The sequence below is a fragment of the Siniperca chuatsi genome, linkage group LG16 (assembly GCF_020085105.1).
Source record: "Siniperca chuatsi isolate FFG_IHB_CAS linkage group LG16, ASM2008510v1, whole genome shotgun sequence".
Lineage (NCBI taxonomy): Eukaryota > Metazoa > Chordata > Actinopteri > Centrarchiformes > Sinipercidae > Siniperca > Siniperca chuatsi.
In genome coordinates this window covers 26,497,692-26,514,601 of record NC_058057.1, presented here as the reverse complement: position 1 = coordinate 26,514,601, position 16,910 = coordinate 26,497,692, and the positions used below count along the sequence as shown (strand labels likewise).

At 38.9% G+C, this 16,910-nt stretch overlaps 1 protein-coding gene across 1 annotated transcript in view; it reads right to left on the bottom strand.

Annotated features, from left to right (window-relative positions):
• myo6a (myosin VIa) overlaps window positions 1-16,910 on the bottom strand; it is a 150,987-nt gene that overhangs the window by 51,851 nt on the left and 82,226 nt on the right. The window contains exons 16-20 of the mRNA XM_044169264.1: window positions 15,022-15,149; window positions 13,087-13,182; window positions 12,414-12,584; window positions 5,477-5,515; window positions 5,091-5,184 (exon numbers count right to left, since the gene is read on the bottom strand). Of these exons, the coding sequence (XP_044025199.1) occupies window positions 5,091-5,184; window positions 5,477-5,515; window positions 12,414-12,584; window positions 13,087-13,182; window positions 15,022-15,149 (528 nt within the window). The remainder of the gene's footprint in view (window positions 1-5,090; window positions 5,185-5,476; window positions 5,516-12,413; window positions 12,585-13,086; window positions 13,183-15,021; window positions 15,150-16,910) is intronic.

Sequence of the window (16,910 nt, the reverse complement as noted above, 5' to 3'; positions counted from 1 at the left end):
AGAGGACCCAGCCTTGTCTCAGGATGAGATTAAATCTACATCTCGATTTCAGGGGTCCAAAACATAACGGAAAACTTCTTTTTGTGTGTTTATCTTCTCGTATTTGGTTGCTTAAGGTTCCCAGATTAACGTATTCATTTCTGAGAATAAGTGTTAGAGCTTCATGTGAAACTGACTGCGCCATCATTTCTAAAGGACTGGGTATCGTTTACTGAAATCTTTCAGTTCTAGTGCAGATATGATATCTGAGTCAGTCAGTGTGACTAAAAAATTGTTCATTGTACTTAACACTAAATCCTTGTTTTAGAGTCAGTACATTATATGTACAGTCAGTTCATTATACTACCATTACTACTGATTATAAAGCACTGAATGGTTTAGGGTTAAGTACATGTCTGATCTTCTGCTACGTTATGAATCGTCCAGACCTCTCAGGTGGTCTGGATCAGGTCTGCTTTCTGTCCCCAGAGTCAAACTCAACCTGGAGACGCAGCGTTCAGTTTTTATGCCCCACATGTCTGGACCAACCTCCCAGAAAACTGCAGGTCTGCTGCAGCTCTCAGTTCCTTTAAATCAAGGCTGAAGACTTTTCTGTTTGCTGCTGCCTTTTATTAAATCAAATAATGATTCATTTCTTACACTGCAACTTTTACTCTCCTGTTTATCTTGTTTTTAATTTTCTATTTAACCCTTTAAGTGTTTTTAAATGTCTTAATATATTGCCCTATGTTGATTCTATGTTTTATGTAAAGCACTTTGAATTGCCTTGTTGTTGAAATGTGCTATACAAATCCACTTGCCTTACCATTTGATCTGGTCGCGGTCTATAGTTTTCATTGCAACTGTAGTTATTTGCCTTTTTCCAGAGAGAATCAAGTAATTCTGCCACGTATACCAGAAAAAAACAACACTAAGACTCTACAGCCATGCTAGTGGCTCTGTGAGGCTGTACTAAATTAGATAAATGAGCTAAATGCTAACATCAGCATGCTCACAAGGACAAAGCTAACATGTTAATGTTTATAAGACATAGTGTTGACCAGGCTCACCATCGTAGTTTAGCGTGTCAGAATGCTAAAGTGTGTTTATTACCACAAAATACAAAGTACAGCTGAGACTATTGGACAAATTCTAATTTTGCCCTGATGGCACTAGAGGGAGAGTCAGAGGATCACCAGAGTTATTAATGTCTGTACCAGATTTCATGGCAATTCATCCAGTAGTTGTTAAGATATTTTATGTCAGCCTCATGGTGGCGCTAGAGGAAAAGTCAGGGGAAGTCATTAGAATACATCACCTGGGATCCATGAATGTCTGTACGAACGTTTGTGCCAATCCGTCGGGTAGATGTTGAGATATTTAACAGAATAAGTGAAAACTTATCATTGTCATTAGAATTTGACCTCTAGAGACCTTTGATATTTTTAAGCAAATTTCATGGCAATAGTTGCCAAGATATTTGACTCTTAAGGACAGATGTCAAGCTGCTGATGGTGCTAGAAGAAAGATCACCCATCTCTTGAGGGTGCTTCTTTCATAGCTGTTGAGATATTTCAGTCTGGACCAAAGTGCTGGAGTGGCCGACAGACCGACACTGCAATCCCCAGAGCTGTGAAATGTGATGCCGCCTGGTTCTCTACGCCAATGTCGCACTCAGGCACCAACAGAACGTACAATATTAGGTTGAACTAGCTTACAATGTTTTATATAGTGTTGTTCATTAGCTCTTCAACAAATAATTTTCATTATCAATTGAACTCTGGATAATGTTCTTTTTTTATTCAATTAATCAATTAAACCGAAGGGTGACGTCCGCGTGTTGCTTATTTTGTCCAGCCAACAGTCCAAAAACCCAAAGATATTCTGTTTAAGATTACACAAAACTGAGAGAAGCAGAAAGAAATCCCTTTTGAGAAGCTGGGACCAAAGAATGCTTAAAAAAATGACTTCAATGACTGCTTTAAATTTAAAAGATCATACAGCACTGTGGGTAGTTTTTCTTTACCAAATTCCAGTCAGTATTCTGCTGATCTTTCCTCAGTTAAGTACATTTCCATTCCTCTTAAACTAAAAAAAGAAAACAACAACTGGTGATTTAAAACTTAAATAAATACTCACATGAGCAACTAATCAGGAAAAAAATACATCAACATCAGACAGTAGGGTGCAGAATCAGAGAGGAGGTGCACCGTTTAACTTGCTTTGAAAAGGCCTTAAAGTTATTTCTTGTCAGAATATGAAAAGGCCTCTCCATATAGAGAAAGAAACTTTTCTTTACTGAGAAAACCCCCCACTACCCCCCCTTTACAACCACTTGTTTTAATTTTATAGGATTAGGCCTTTTCGGTTGCTGAACATCCCTTTTTGGATCTAACCGTGTCATGTTGGTACGCAGAGGCCTCCCCCGTCTAATCCAAACTATCAACGTTTGGATTCCCAGTCCAATAAAACTGATACAGAGCTAGCAGGGGTGCAGTATCTGAACAGGGCATCGTTGCGTTTGTGTGGATGAAAGCAAAATCGGACTCTCTGAGGATATTAAACCCAAGCTCATAATTTCTTTTCTTCCAAACCTGAAGGGAAGGAGGGGAGTGTCACAGGCTTTCGGGTATGGGGGGAGGGATAGGAAAAGTTTAAGAAATTGGTGTTAAAGTCACAAGCTTATCCTTACCAGACAGGAATCTAGTTCTACAACACAGGACACAGGAAATAAGGGCAACCAAGGACTTTGTGACTGGAAAAGAACAAACGCGTTATCAGGGTTTCTGCAGGGTTCACCAAATCAAAGACTTTTTAAGACCTAATTAATACCTCATAGAATGAATTTTAATACCCTTTTAAAGATCATATCGTCCAAAGTATCAGAGTCTGATGGAGAACCAGTAGGGCCTAGAATTATTTATTTTTGTATCTCATTTTTTTCAGTACTTCCCAGCAGAAGATAACAGTTCCTGTTCCAATGATATAATTTATTAAATTAATGTGGCTTGGACCCGGATAAGCGGCAGAAATTAAATAGATGGATTAGCCAGTTGAAAATGATTCATTCATTTAAGTTTTTGCTAAATCTGACACTTGGCCATTGTGAGTGGATGAGCTTCCTAGCTACGATACTTAGCAGTAGTGACAGTGTTTGACTGAAACGCCACAAAAAAGGACTGAACAGCCTCCTGAAGCACAATCCACTGTCACAACAATCCCACTTTTAGTTTAGAGGTGTCCCAAAAGCACCGATACAAAAACACTGTACCCCATTTCGACCTACGGCAGGCTTTTTAATACCTGCAGACACCCTGTTTGCACTTAAAGTGTTGAGCGATTCTTCATTTATAGATCTTTGAATTTCAGAGTAGCGGGTGTTTTAGGCATAAAAACTTGGAAAGGGAAGTTTTAACTGAATGAAAGGAATGAAAATTAAAAGGCAGTTCTGCTTTAAAATGTCTGGATGCTGCATCATCCTTAAATCTTACCTGTACAATACTTGTTTGAACATCTACACTTGTCCGATAACTGAGCAAACTCAATCAGCTGGTGACGACTGTGTGACACAGACGAAAGCTCCAGGATGAGCGAGTAAGTGGACCTTGAGTTGAGATTGTTTGGTCAATGTTTTCATTTTTTAACTAATCTGAACTTTGGTTGTTATAGTTTCTTTTCTTCTTCTTTTATTTATAAAATCAATGCGGTGAACTTTGGTTATAAGTATATTTTCCCTGCAGGTACATTTTAGAAACAAGACGTCTTTGTTCTTTGTAAATGTTTTGGATGGTGAGTCACTGCTGATGTGTTCTGTCCCTCTGTTTGTCCTTGGTTCTTTATCTTTGAGTTTAGAGGTTTCTTGAAATTTTGTATTTATTCATGGTTGTATTATTCGCCAGTGAAGACACTGCGCAGAAGATTTGTATTTTACCAAATAACAGTTCATTTGAGTGCAAGGGACGGATGTGTTAAACACGCTCTACACAGAGATTACAAAAGAAAAGTCAAATTCAAAGTGTTAACTTTTTTGATTCAATTAAAATCAGTAACGTTGGCAAGCAGCTTGTTCTCACCACTTCAGCTGAGGCTGAAGGATGGACCTCTGTGCGAGAAGGACAAAACAACTTAACACAGGGGAAGAAAAAGCCAGAAGAAGAAATGCTGGGGAGACTAGCTTTAGACGACACACTCACTCACTGCTGTTTAAGAGGCAGTTTGTATTGTAATGTTCAATTTTAAGCACCTGGGCACAGAAGATTACCCACAACCCAGAATCAAGATCTCATTTGTACCAATAGAGAACCGAAGCGAGACCTGAACTTCCAGGTTCTGCTCCAGAAGTAAGAAAACCTCATTCAGTCCCACTGACATTTGTCAAAACACAAGTTACTAAAAGTCCAGCCATAAAACATAAACCTGGTCAACAGTATGTCTTGAGCAAGTTTATGTTGTAGTCGAGGATTTAAACATTTTTTCAAAACTATGTAATGATAAATCATGTTTTTTACACAGCAGAGATTACAGCTAAGAGGTTGGAAAAATGACTTTAGAAGAGAGCGTTGGTGAACATCACAGATAAGAAACCAATAGTTATGATCCCTTACTTGTGTGTTCACGTACTGAAGAATATCATATGTACAAACGACACTCCCGTTCCTCAAACCACTGAAATAACACAGAAAGGAGGCGGATATTCCTTCTCTGCCTCTGCATGCACTAATAACCTTAGATTAGCACTATAAAGATGGTCAAACTCTGCTGCTTCGGCAGACAACAAACAATAATAATAATAATAATAATAATAAACCAGCACAAACATAAAAGGGTTTCAGCTCCATCAGGGCTTGAACCCCTAATAACGTCATAAAACGAGAATATAAGTCATTTTATGATTGATTATCTGCAATCATCTCAGGAAAAGGATGATACAGTATGTTCCAGGGTAATAATCATTTTAAAATCAAAGGAATACCTGCAATCCCACCTTCAATGAAAGGTCGTATTAAGTTACAGAAGCTAGACAGGAAGTGACATCAGGCTGTCTATGAGGTAAACTTCTCAGTTAAGTGCAGATTTAAATGAACCAGGGTCCATAGGAAAATCGCACTGACCGGAGCACTGCAGCTGGGAGAGAATCTGAGCTCCTTCAAACTGGTGGCTGATCATCTTCAGGTTTGGCTTAATGCAGCGGATGAAACTGGAGCCCTGGAGGAGTGAAGGAGGGATGCATGAAGAGAGAGAAAAGACAACACAACAAGAAACAAGAGTACAGAGGCCGAGAGAAAGACATGAAGAGAGGGGAAGAGAAACAGAAATCCTAACACTAACAGCGGGAACCACAGACCGGATCAGATATTCATGACATTCATCACATGCTGACTCTGGACACGATGCTCTGTGCCTCTCTGGGGAAATTGCAGTGTTAGTCTGTCATGAGATGCACAGAGCTGATTTCACTTCACTGCAGCTGTGTAAAGGGAGAAGAAGAAACACTGACCGTGCTGCGGAGCTTCTCCAGAAGAATATTCAGCTGGGTCTGCAGGAAAAAGAAGAGGAAGACACATTTTTGCTTAACAATCTGTGATCAAAGGAATGCAGGTTGGAGCTTAAGCTTGTGTAAACCTCAACGGGCTGAGCTCGTGCACAAGTTGAAATCTGGTTAATGTAGTTTGTTAGTTTTATTTCCAAGTCATGCCAAACATCCCGCACAGGATTACATGACACATACTATAACACATACTGTATACAAAACCAAGAGAAAAACATATTATACACACTTTTAAATAATATGTACAAAATTTCTAATAAATTGTACACCAAATAGCAAATGAGGAAAAAGAAATGCAACAAGTCTAAAGTTTCTAAAGATCTTTTTTCTTCATTTCTCAGACTTTCTCCAGACTTAAAGGTACTCAGTGGAGTTTTGCACAGCTGACGCGATACACATTACTGCCAGTGGTTTCACATTATTCCACTGATCAACAGGTGGTGGTAACGCGCCAGGAAACACAGTAACACACCAACACAGACAGGGAAGAAGAAGACTACTAGCTAGCAAACATGAGTGTAAACAATACAAGATTTAAAATACTTAAATCCAAGTGTTTTATGAGGAAGGAAAAGCATTCAACATGTCTGTTAGACCTCAAGGATACACTGAACGTAAACGTTAACTTTTGTTTGTTTACAAGAAAACTTTACTGGGCAACTTTAATGTAAATAAAATCACAATATAATAATTCAAGGATTGATTATCTTTTGCACCCTATTGTAAACTTTTTGTTATTTACATATTTGGTTAATCTTTTGTTGTCATTTATGTATTTTTTTAAATTAAAAAGAAATGACTTGATCATGTATTCCCGAGGCTAACAGGCTAACTACTCATTTTACCTAGACAGGTATACGTTAAACTTGAAGGCTAAGTTAGGTTAACTATCTAACCTAAAAACTAGTGCCACTGTCTCCCTTCTTGTGAGAAGTTGAATGTTACTTAGACAGATAAACAGTCTTAGCTCCACTCTTTAAGGTTTCGCTCAACCAATGAGATGACTAACACAACATACTGTCACATATGTGAGTAATCAAACCAAGAAATCTAAAAGAAATATTGATGAAGTATGGCTTTTTCCCCCAGTATTGTTCGGGGTGGGATTTATCAGTAAAATCATGGGATCATATAAAGACCAAATACCAAAGAGTGTAGTTTTAGCATTTACCCTCTTTTATTTATTTATTTTTAAACTTTTTTTTACTTTAAGAGGTCTTTGTTATGAACAACACAGGGAAACTCTTCTCTAGTAGATATGATCTCATTTCTCTCAGATAATCTACTGTTTGCTCTCAGCTGCAGATCAGATATGAAGTCAAACGCATGCATGGTTAAGTCAAGGTCGAAAGCTCCTGATCTGTGATGATGCATGGCTTCACTGGCAGCCAATACTTCAGCCCTCTCTGCACTGGCAGCGCCACACTTTCATTGGGTTATTGTATCACTGTCTGGAACAAGAGGCAACAATTCATCCGAGACTGTTGAGCCTCCCAGTTTGTAGCTGAAGATGCTGCTGAGGTGGACAAGTGAGGAACGAGAGAGTAAAAAGCATTTTCCCTGATAAGCTTTTGTAAAGAAAAGCCTTTCAATTTGGCATATTTGGTATGCATTAGCAAGAATCCTCTTACTTTGCAGGCTGTCATGGGTCACGACGGATTAATTCTTTACATTTGATAGGACTCACTTGGAATACCAGCAGGGCAGGGTTTCTGATAAGCAAAACTTTCATAAATTTGCATCATCAACATCTTTGTTCAATGGCTGAACTTTAAGTAGTCACAGGGCCAAATAGCTTTAATTCAAAGCATTTATTTTACCCAGCTTGGAGTCCCAGTTGGGTGGAGTTTCTGATAAGGTTTTGTCTTGGTAAACTTTTCAGAAAATGCATTTTTAATTTTCTTCCATACAGTGTTTTCTGTATCATATTTCTTTTCACATTAAAGTAGAGCCAGAATTACAAACTAAACAAAAACTGGTACAAAAGAAATGCTTCATTCATCAAACAGTTATTATTGATGACTGATAGCTGCATTCTTGACCCTATAACTTCTCCTCGTTGTTGGTTATTTGTAGTGTTGGTGATGCATTATTCAAGCTCATTCTAGCGACGTTTTTCAAGTGACTGTGGACATGAAGCATCTGCGTTATGTGAATGTAAATATATGTAAATGTAAATACATGTAAACTAATTAGGGTCACTAATGGAACAACAGAAGAGCGAGCAGTAAAGCCAAACAAACGGTGATTAAAAAGCAACAGATTGTAGAGAGGACATGCGGCGGCCGCTAGCAGCTATTAGCATAACAGCAGTGTCCTCATTTGTCCACTAACACAACAGCATGACAACAGTTCCATAATCCGAATTCATAATCATGTGTGTGTCCTTTGGCCGATGTTCTAACCACAGTAACGCAACGTCCAATTAAAGACAACTATACTTGGAGAAAATAAAACTGGGCGCCAGCTGAGTTTACAGGTTGGTACTGTTTTAACAGGAAGTAGTCAGGAATACTGCTGGACTATGCAGCGGTTTGGGCGCAGTGGCCACATTCAGTATTGCGAGATCACGTGACACACACTGGCCCAAAAACACTTTTCCCCATATAAAGTCAGTAGAAAAGCAGCGACTGTAAAACAAAGAATATGTTTTTTCTGAGCATCACAAACACTCAGAATTTGATCCATTCAATAAACAAAAATTGGGAAAGTATGGATAGCTGCATCATTTCACTATTTTATGTCCGTTATGTGTGCGGAGAGTCTGCTGGCATGATCTATGGGCTCAAAACGCGGAGGCCTGAGGAGTCTTTCTCCCAATGAGCAACTTCAATGGGAATAAATGTGGTGCCATCTTGGAACGCGGTATCCAGTTTTTCTTAATACACCCATGATTAAGGTATATGGCCTTTGGAAGACAGGTGACCTAACCTTCAGCTCTAACATCACAGACATTTAGGCGCTCCTTGTCAACTCATTAAGTCAAACAATTCCATGTTTACCATCAGGAAGTTGCCAAAGTGGTAACAGTGATGGTCAACTTTGGCAAGTCCCATGACACCCAAGTTCACCCTAGGAGTGGCAACCAATGATGGAGGTTAATGGTAAATATGTTCATTTATACCATGGCAACTAATGCTGAGCGATATGAAAAAAAAAAATCATCTTAAGATTACTTTGACAGATATCACAATATGAGTCACCATTTTATTGGGAATGGTAATTCTTGCATTTCATTTTCACTGAAAAAAATATAAAAATGATGATGTGATTTTTGCTGGGGTCTGTACCAAACAAGCATGTTCCCCTACGTCTTGGGAAAATGATTTGTATCTCTGTAGCACCACAATGATTCATTTATAAGAAATATATGGTAAGGTATGTTCTGACACATTTTACCTTTATCTAAAAATTGCAGCTCCTGCGATTTGGATAATATTTCGATTAATTGAGCAGCCCTACTGGCAACAGCTGTTTGTTAAAATAATAAAAAAAAGGACAAGTTTCAACACAATTATAAATCAGCACGCGAGGTATATTAAGCTGCAGGTAACCGTACAGACATGCCGCCAGCATGGCTAAAAAAATTTATAACAATTTGTTGTAAGCAACAATTGTATAAATGCAATAATATACTTTCAAATGTCCAAATATAGGAAATGACAGTCATTGAATCATCAATGTTTCCTCTATCAGGACATCTCAGAGTATTATCACTGACATACTTCCTTTTATCCGTAACAGTCTACATGTGGTGATGAAAGAATCTGTCCAAACTGCTAAAAAGAACAAACACAGGAGTTAATGGCTGACTTGTTTTAAAAGTGTAAATGTCTCTAAACGCTCTTGTGGGGAATCTGCCTTGTGAATGAACTGTGCTAAATAAATAAAGGCTTATTGAATTATTTACATCCCCTCGTGGCTTTTCCATCCGTCCTGTTCGTGTGATGCAGCGATTAACTTGATCGCAAACATTTCATAAATATGACCGAACGACTGAATCTTGGAGCGCTCGGCTGCATAGCATACACCGGGTTTGTCTTTCACATTCAGGCTAAAGAAGGTTGACTTATCAGCCGTGCCTGTCTGAGCCTGTGGAATATATGACACCCTTGTTATGATGTATTCGAACCCTGAATTGGGACAAAGCTACGCTGTCTGGTTATAATGAAAACCTACATGCCCTCCACGGCTCACGATTCCACTCCGTTGCTCCAGCCAGAAGGCAGAGTCTCCTGTCACCTCGACTGACTCAGATTTATCACTGCTCATTTTTACCCCCACCCCCCTCCTCCACGCCCAAAGCTCTGTTCCTGCCTGCCTCTCTGGATCCTCCTCTACACCTTTTGAACCTTAATCATAGCTCGGATAGAGAGAGGGCACCCAGGGCAGAGGAGGAGGAGGAGAACCGGTGGGATGATGAGGCTTTAGGAAAACACTACAGGTAACAGAGCTCACAGGTAATAAGAACTCAATCTACTCGGCATCAAGTCCAAATCCACCCTGAGACAAAGCCTGTGCTTCTGTCCTCTCAAATAACTATAATGTTTCCCAGTGTCATCTACACTCGGGTTTCCTGTCTGTCTCTCCTGCGTACAGTCAAATGAAAGCCTCAAATCATAACCTTTAGAAAATAGTTAATAAAAAAAGAGTTCATGAGAACTCTGGATGCAGGATCTAACACTTGATGGACAGCGGCCATACACAGTTTCAGCAAGGATCTGCGATGTATCACGCATATAAATCCCGTCTCCATACACATGAAAGGATAAAATGTTTGTATATCAAAGACACAAGTGTTCCTGCGAATTCCATAAAACATTTCCCCGCTGCCTGTACTGTACACCATCATTCCCTCGGGGTACGGGCTCTTTTGATTGAGTGGAGCCAAGCGCTGTGGTATTTGGCTCACCTTGCCTTTAGTTAGGTGACACATTAGAGCACATATCAAGGTGAGATGCTGCGCTGGATGAGTCACAGTGGAGGAGAGTAAAAACCCTCCCTCCATAACTACAGCGGACATCAAAGAAGCTGATCTCTCTGTTCTCTAAATATACTCTGGAACTTGGTGAAATTTCACAGAGAAAAGCGAACTTTCTGTACTGACATAAAGAGTGTTTTTTTGCACGTCTTTCTGTTCCAATGAGATGAAATTACAGCTGACCGATTTTTGAGGCCAAAATTGATAGAATATGGATTCCTTACATTTTGTTTGATTTTTAGACTCCCTTTCCTTAAGATGTACTTATGGGACTTTGTTATGGTGAACCTGAGCGCTGAAAGCTTCGTTCTGACGAAAAGGACCACAGTCTGTCAGATCTATATTCTGTAAAACGGCCAAAACCAGGCCTGCTTGTTAAAGGTGCTGCGTGCAGCGTTGCTAACCCTCCATAAATCATTGTCACGCTAACTGTGATACCTTGATAAGTTGGTGTCATCAGTACAGTTTTGGCAAGAGTAGACACAGTAGATCTGTTACGACTTTGCAGAATGCAGATTTTGTGTCCTGTAGTCTACTTTGGTCCCTTGTGTTTTGCTTTTCTTGCATATTTGCACACTTAAAAATAGAAGTGCAGGACTACATTTTCGTACCAAAAAGTATATTTTTCACAGATTTATCTTAATAGGCAAATAACAGGCCCTTTTTCATCTACCATTAAAAGGTATTCATTTGCTTCTGACAGTTAAAGTTTGTAACTTTAATGCACCGATTGATCCTGAACTGGAGGCTCAAACTGTTGCCTCAACAGACATGACGAGACAAGATCTGAAGGGATGAAGCACACCTTTAATTAAAGCCTTTAATAAAGTGTAAAAACTAATGTTATTACACACAGCATGTCTTTAAGAGTAAGAGAAGCCAGTGGCAGTAAGGACATTAAATTAAATTGCCTGCGCCCAGCTAATACTTGCATCTCAGTACAGTGGTATTCTTCCAGTTTGTTGTAGCATACCTGTTAACAACGACTGTTTGGCACTGAAATCTAATTCAAGAGGTTTGAAAGGTTTATTCTTAAGTTCAAGAGTATTGTCGTCAATTATATCTACAAAAAAAACAACTTCTCTCTCCAAATACACAGTAAAGTTTGTTTTTCTCCCAAGACGTTATGGTCTCAGTGAATACTATAACTTCTAAAATGTGTCTTGTTGGTGATTTCATACATTTTTGCTCCATTGAGAAGTATGTCGGCCCGGACTGACAGGTGTCTCATGGCCCGGCGTATGCTTGAAACAAACTAGTTTGTGCGCCCAGCCACATCTAAAAAGGCAAAAATGTTGTGTGTGCAGAACAGCCACACTAGAAGACGGGTGAGAAGCCTATCATCATAGAGACGGGGGAGACGCAATAAATCGCTCAAATGGGGATAACGGCCCACACTTTCAGAGAGTTCCTGAGTAAATTCCTACATCGGAAAGGTGTGTGGGGGGAGGGGGTTTCAGACACTGTTCAACTATAAAAACAAGCATTGAGATATTTTTAGGCTCCAAAACAGAAAAAAAACATCTGTAAATGCTTCTGGACTTTAAAACTTCCTGTTGGAAACCTGCACACAATAAAGACTGCGTTAGAGGCACAAGACCATGCTGATTTTGTTGATGACCTCACTGCTTTAAAGCAGCTGTATTAATCTCACAGTGAAATGCCCTACATAGCCTATTGAAATTATTTGCCAATAATTCCTAAAAAAACATTTGAGTGGGGTAAATTGGAGTAAAACTTTACTTTTACACTTAAAAACTGATCCCATAAAAACATCTGACCAAATTCAAAGTGAAAAATGCATGAATACACAGAAAATCAAATCAGGGATATCAACAGAGTTTCAGGTTAACAAAATTGTATTAATTTCACTGTAAACTCACCCCCCGGTGTGTTCCTTCTCACCTTAAACTTGTTGCCGACGCTGATGAAACCGAGTTTTCCCGCCTTCTGCTTCATGTCTTTGCTGTTGTTGGAGTTTTCAAAGAGTTCGCGGACGAAGCGGTCCTTGGACTCACTGACCAGACACTCCAGAGACATATGCAGGGCGTCGTTGTTCTTCTCCACAAACTTGGTCTGAGAATGGGACATTTTCAAACAGAATTAGAAACATGTTTTCAGACTCCAGGGAAGCTGCACTGCTTGGTTTCTTACTTGAAAACCTCTGCTTCACCTTAGAGCACAATTTCATTCCAAAATCCTATTACTTTATCAAATATACATTTTTTTTGGTTGGTTGTTTTTTATGACTTCTCCTGCCCATGATACCTCTGCTTACTACAGCTGAAGACAATATTCAAAGCAACAAATATCAGAATATATAAGATATATAAAAACATGCAGTCTCATTTATAAGAGACAGTGCAACAATTGTGTTTCCATATGATTTTTCTGGGGTCTATTTATCAGAATATAATCTCATTTGAATGGTCACTTGCTTTCATGTTAAAAAGCTCCTGTCAGGAGTGTTTTCTGCAGTCCAGTGATCAAAGAAAAAAGAAAGAATGAATTTTATGTGACATTATTTTTAAAAGATGGCTCCAGGAAAGCGTAGTGGTGTGAGTTTTGCTAAACGCACCGTCTCGTAGCACACGGCTCCTGCAAAGTGTCTGATAATAAATCCTTCATCATCCCTCACGTTCCTGTGGACAGTCAGCTTAGACTTCCTGGGTACCTGAGGGACAGACACACACACACACACACTAAAACACTTAGACTCAGCAAAGTGCATGCATATTTTCCATTTACAATGACATGCTAATTCCCGGTCCTGTCAATCACTCTCGGCTGGAAATGAAGATTAAGAGTCAGTGTTCAGTAATTTAACTGTCAGCTACACCACATCACTCTGAGGCCGAACATTATTCTTTACTGAAACTTATTATATTGGCCTGAATACGAGACGACCCTGACTTAGACTTAAAACATCTTTTGGAACATTTGTTTATGGATAAATTGGATAAAATTGTTGAAAAAACAACATGGCCAGAAATATTGCAGTTAACATCTTTAAAATGTATTGTTACTTTTATATAAAAATACAGTGATAATCGTAATCAATGAAATTACATTAACAAACGAAAACAATTACATTTTAAGTCAGTTATTTACAGGTAAATGTGAGACGCTATAGACATATGGTCTTTCAAATTCCATGTTACCTTCTTATAGAGAATTAGAATTAAAGGGTTGGTTCATACAAGTCACAAAAACCAAACCAAACATATTTTCTCCTTCTGCTATCGAGTCATGCAGAAACTGTTGGTTTTATTTGCCAAGATTTGGTGTTATCCAATAAAATGAAAGTGAACTACTAGCTAAGAAAATTAGTGAAATTATCCTTTAACCATTGGTTTGAATTGTTTCGTAATCTCCAATGGTGATAAAGATTGTTTCGTTCTGTTTACAGTCACATAAAGCATTCTCCATTCAAGTTCTTGGAGGTGACCAATTTTGGGAGCATGGAAGTGACTGTTAGCATTTTTTAAATTGTCTATTTGGGCTTGCCATCTTCTGGCAAAAGATTCTGTGACACTGTATTTCTTAAAAACAAGTCCGACAAAGTTAGATGAGAAGATTGATGTGAATCTCATGTCTATGCATTTACCACAGAGCTGGAGTCAGGACTTGGTTAGCCTAGCTTAGCATAAAGACTGAAAGCAGGGGGAAACAATAAAGTAATTTAAACAAATTACATAATTAAATAATAAATAAATAATAAAAATTACTAATCTGGGTACTAAATAAGTATATTTGGTGCACAACAATTTGTGTCTGGACCAAAGATGATGTAGGATACTGAGCTTAAATAAATGAGGCCTCATATATCGACACAAAAAAAAAACTAATGCAGTGATTTCATTGTAATAACCTTTACTATATGATCAGGAGACATGGCATCTCTGTACATAGCTATGCTGATGACACACAGCTTTATCGGACCAACTGATGCTCTTTTTAGATGTATTTTAGATCAAATTATTAAATTTGTTATTGTGCTTTCCATTACAATGGTAAAATTAAAAACTAACAATTGAATAAAACATTTTTTAATACTGTGTAAATTGCTGCATTATTTATGCGCTAACCAACTTAATGTTATGTTTAGTTTCTTTAATAGAGACCTGATAGTGTTATATTTTTTTATCTTCATAAAAAAAAAAAAAGAACTGTCCTTCACTGCCTCATCTTGGATTGATGTCCAATTCTAGTGTATTTTTATCAACAGTAAATACAAATTTTAATTACACTTGTTTTTCCGAAAAAGTTTTGCCTGAAGCCTACCTCTCAGGCTACATACAGGTTGGGGTGGTATGCAGCCTGAGAGGTAAAACCCGGGGCAAAAAAAGTTTGCGAATCAGTTGCTGCTGCACGTTGTTTAAGCTTATTGTTGTAACCGCATGGTAATAATGGAAGGAAATTCAAATGAACGCATCAACATTTTGTCTGTCTCTATTTTCTCTTGTGAACTTTAAAGGAACAACTTCTTTCTCGTGTTTCAGGGTTCACTCACGGTGAGGCGGAAATGGTCCTTGTGTTTGTTATGAACAGTGTCTGTAAAGTGCTGGTCGCTGGGTTGAGGTAGTCTGTTCTCTTCGTCCAGGATGTCCAGGATGCCGACCACCTTCGCCTCCACCAGGTCTATAAAGAAAGCATGAAAAGCATGAGAAAAGCTACACCGCCTCTGCGCCGTTAATGAAGCTGCTTCGGATTACCTGAGGCCACTGGGCAACGCAACCAATTAAATCAAGGAGGGGTGATGTGATTAAAAATCTAAATTAAAGTTTAATCGAATGCGAAGAGGCGTGGAGACCATAACAGTTTCTCCTTGACCTGATCTGACTCTGAAGGTGATGGGGGAGCGGAGATAATGTCACCTAATGGTGATTATTATTATTACATCAGTACAGTACAGTACACTTGGAAGGTGCAAAAGTGGTTTATTTTATTACTACGATTTCAGGAAAAGTCATTTCAAAGTCCAGCATCTTTGGCGTCAAAACTCTAAAACCCTGCGATTTTATCTTTAAGAAAACTAGGATAACAAAAACAAAAATTTTATGGTGTGAAAAAGCTTATTGTGAGCAGGAAAAACAATAATTTCATTCGGCAGATAAATGGAACGCTTTAGTTGTAGGGCAGCTCAATTTAAGGACATAATGAGCATCCGGCTGCTGTTTGATGGAGCTTAGTACAGCCGAGGAATTACTGTTGTTGTATCTTTGACGTCAGATTTCACTTCTTGAAACTGAATAATGAAACACTGTACTACTACTACAACTATACTGCTGGTACGACTACTTTTGGTCCATCACCCAGCATTCTGTCTTAAGGACAGACTTACAAAAATTACTGGATTTTTGAAAATAACTACTGCTGTAATGAACACTATAGACTGGGACCAGGATCAATTAACAGTGTAATGAAGTGACTGTGCCTTTAATTTAGTGTTTCAAGTCCGTTTACTGGTCCCAGACAGCTGTTTAAAGCCTTCTGTAGCTCAAGAAGGTCTGAGAAAGTTACTCAAGTAATGTGATTTAAGTACATTTCGGTTTCGGTGGGGGGATGCTGCTGGGCATCGGTAGCAGCATGCATCACTGTCTCACACTACACTTAAACTGCCAGTATACGCCATCAGAAGTGCCACACTTTTCCGACATCAAATTTGGGCGTGTCGGACACTTTCTGTAACTTTCCGACAACCAACTATCCAACATTCACAGCCACTTCACGCAGCAACGGGCCAGGTGTGTGAGGTGTGAGAAAGTATGCAGGGTTTGAACTTTCTTCAGCTGTCTTCATTCTTTACACGACTTCGTCTTCGAGGAGAGACTGCCTGAAAATGTGCACCGTTATCCCCATATACCCGACTCTTATACCCCCCATAGACACTGCACATTACATTAACGTAAAATCTATACATCTGACTCAATACGTTACATTAACGCAAGTCTTTTGGATTACTATGTTGCACATTGCACAAAACTGTACAGCTGTAAAAAGCCACTGTACACGACCGGCTCAGCAACAAACAGCAGACAAACACAGTTAAAGACCAGCTGGTGAACATAGTGGAGCATTTAGCAGCTAAAGAGCCAGATATTTCCCTCAGGAGTTGGTGGAGACCAAAAAACAGAGCCAACAGAGAGAATATTGGCGTTACATTCATCAGGTGACACAAACACGACTCCAAATGACTCCAAAATCATGTTGCTCTGTAACTGCTGGATGTGGAAATAAGCAACTGATTGCTACAGGTTCACCATCAACTTAAGACGTGATAATGTGTCAATGTGTTCACAACTTGTTTCCGCTGCCCCCAAGTGGCCAAAAAAATAAATGATTGCAGGTTTAAGGTTGGGGAAAGCTCGTTGTCATGATTAAAAGAAACCGCCAATGATG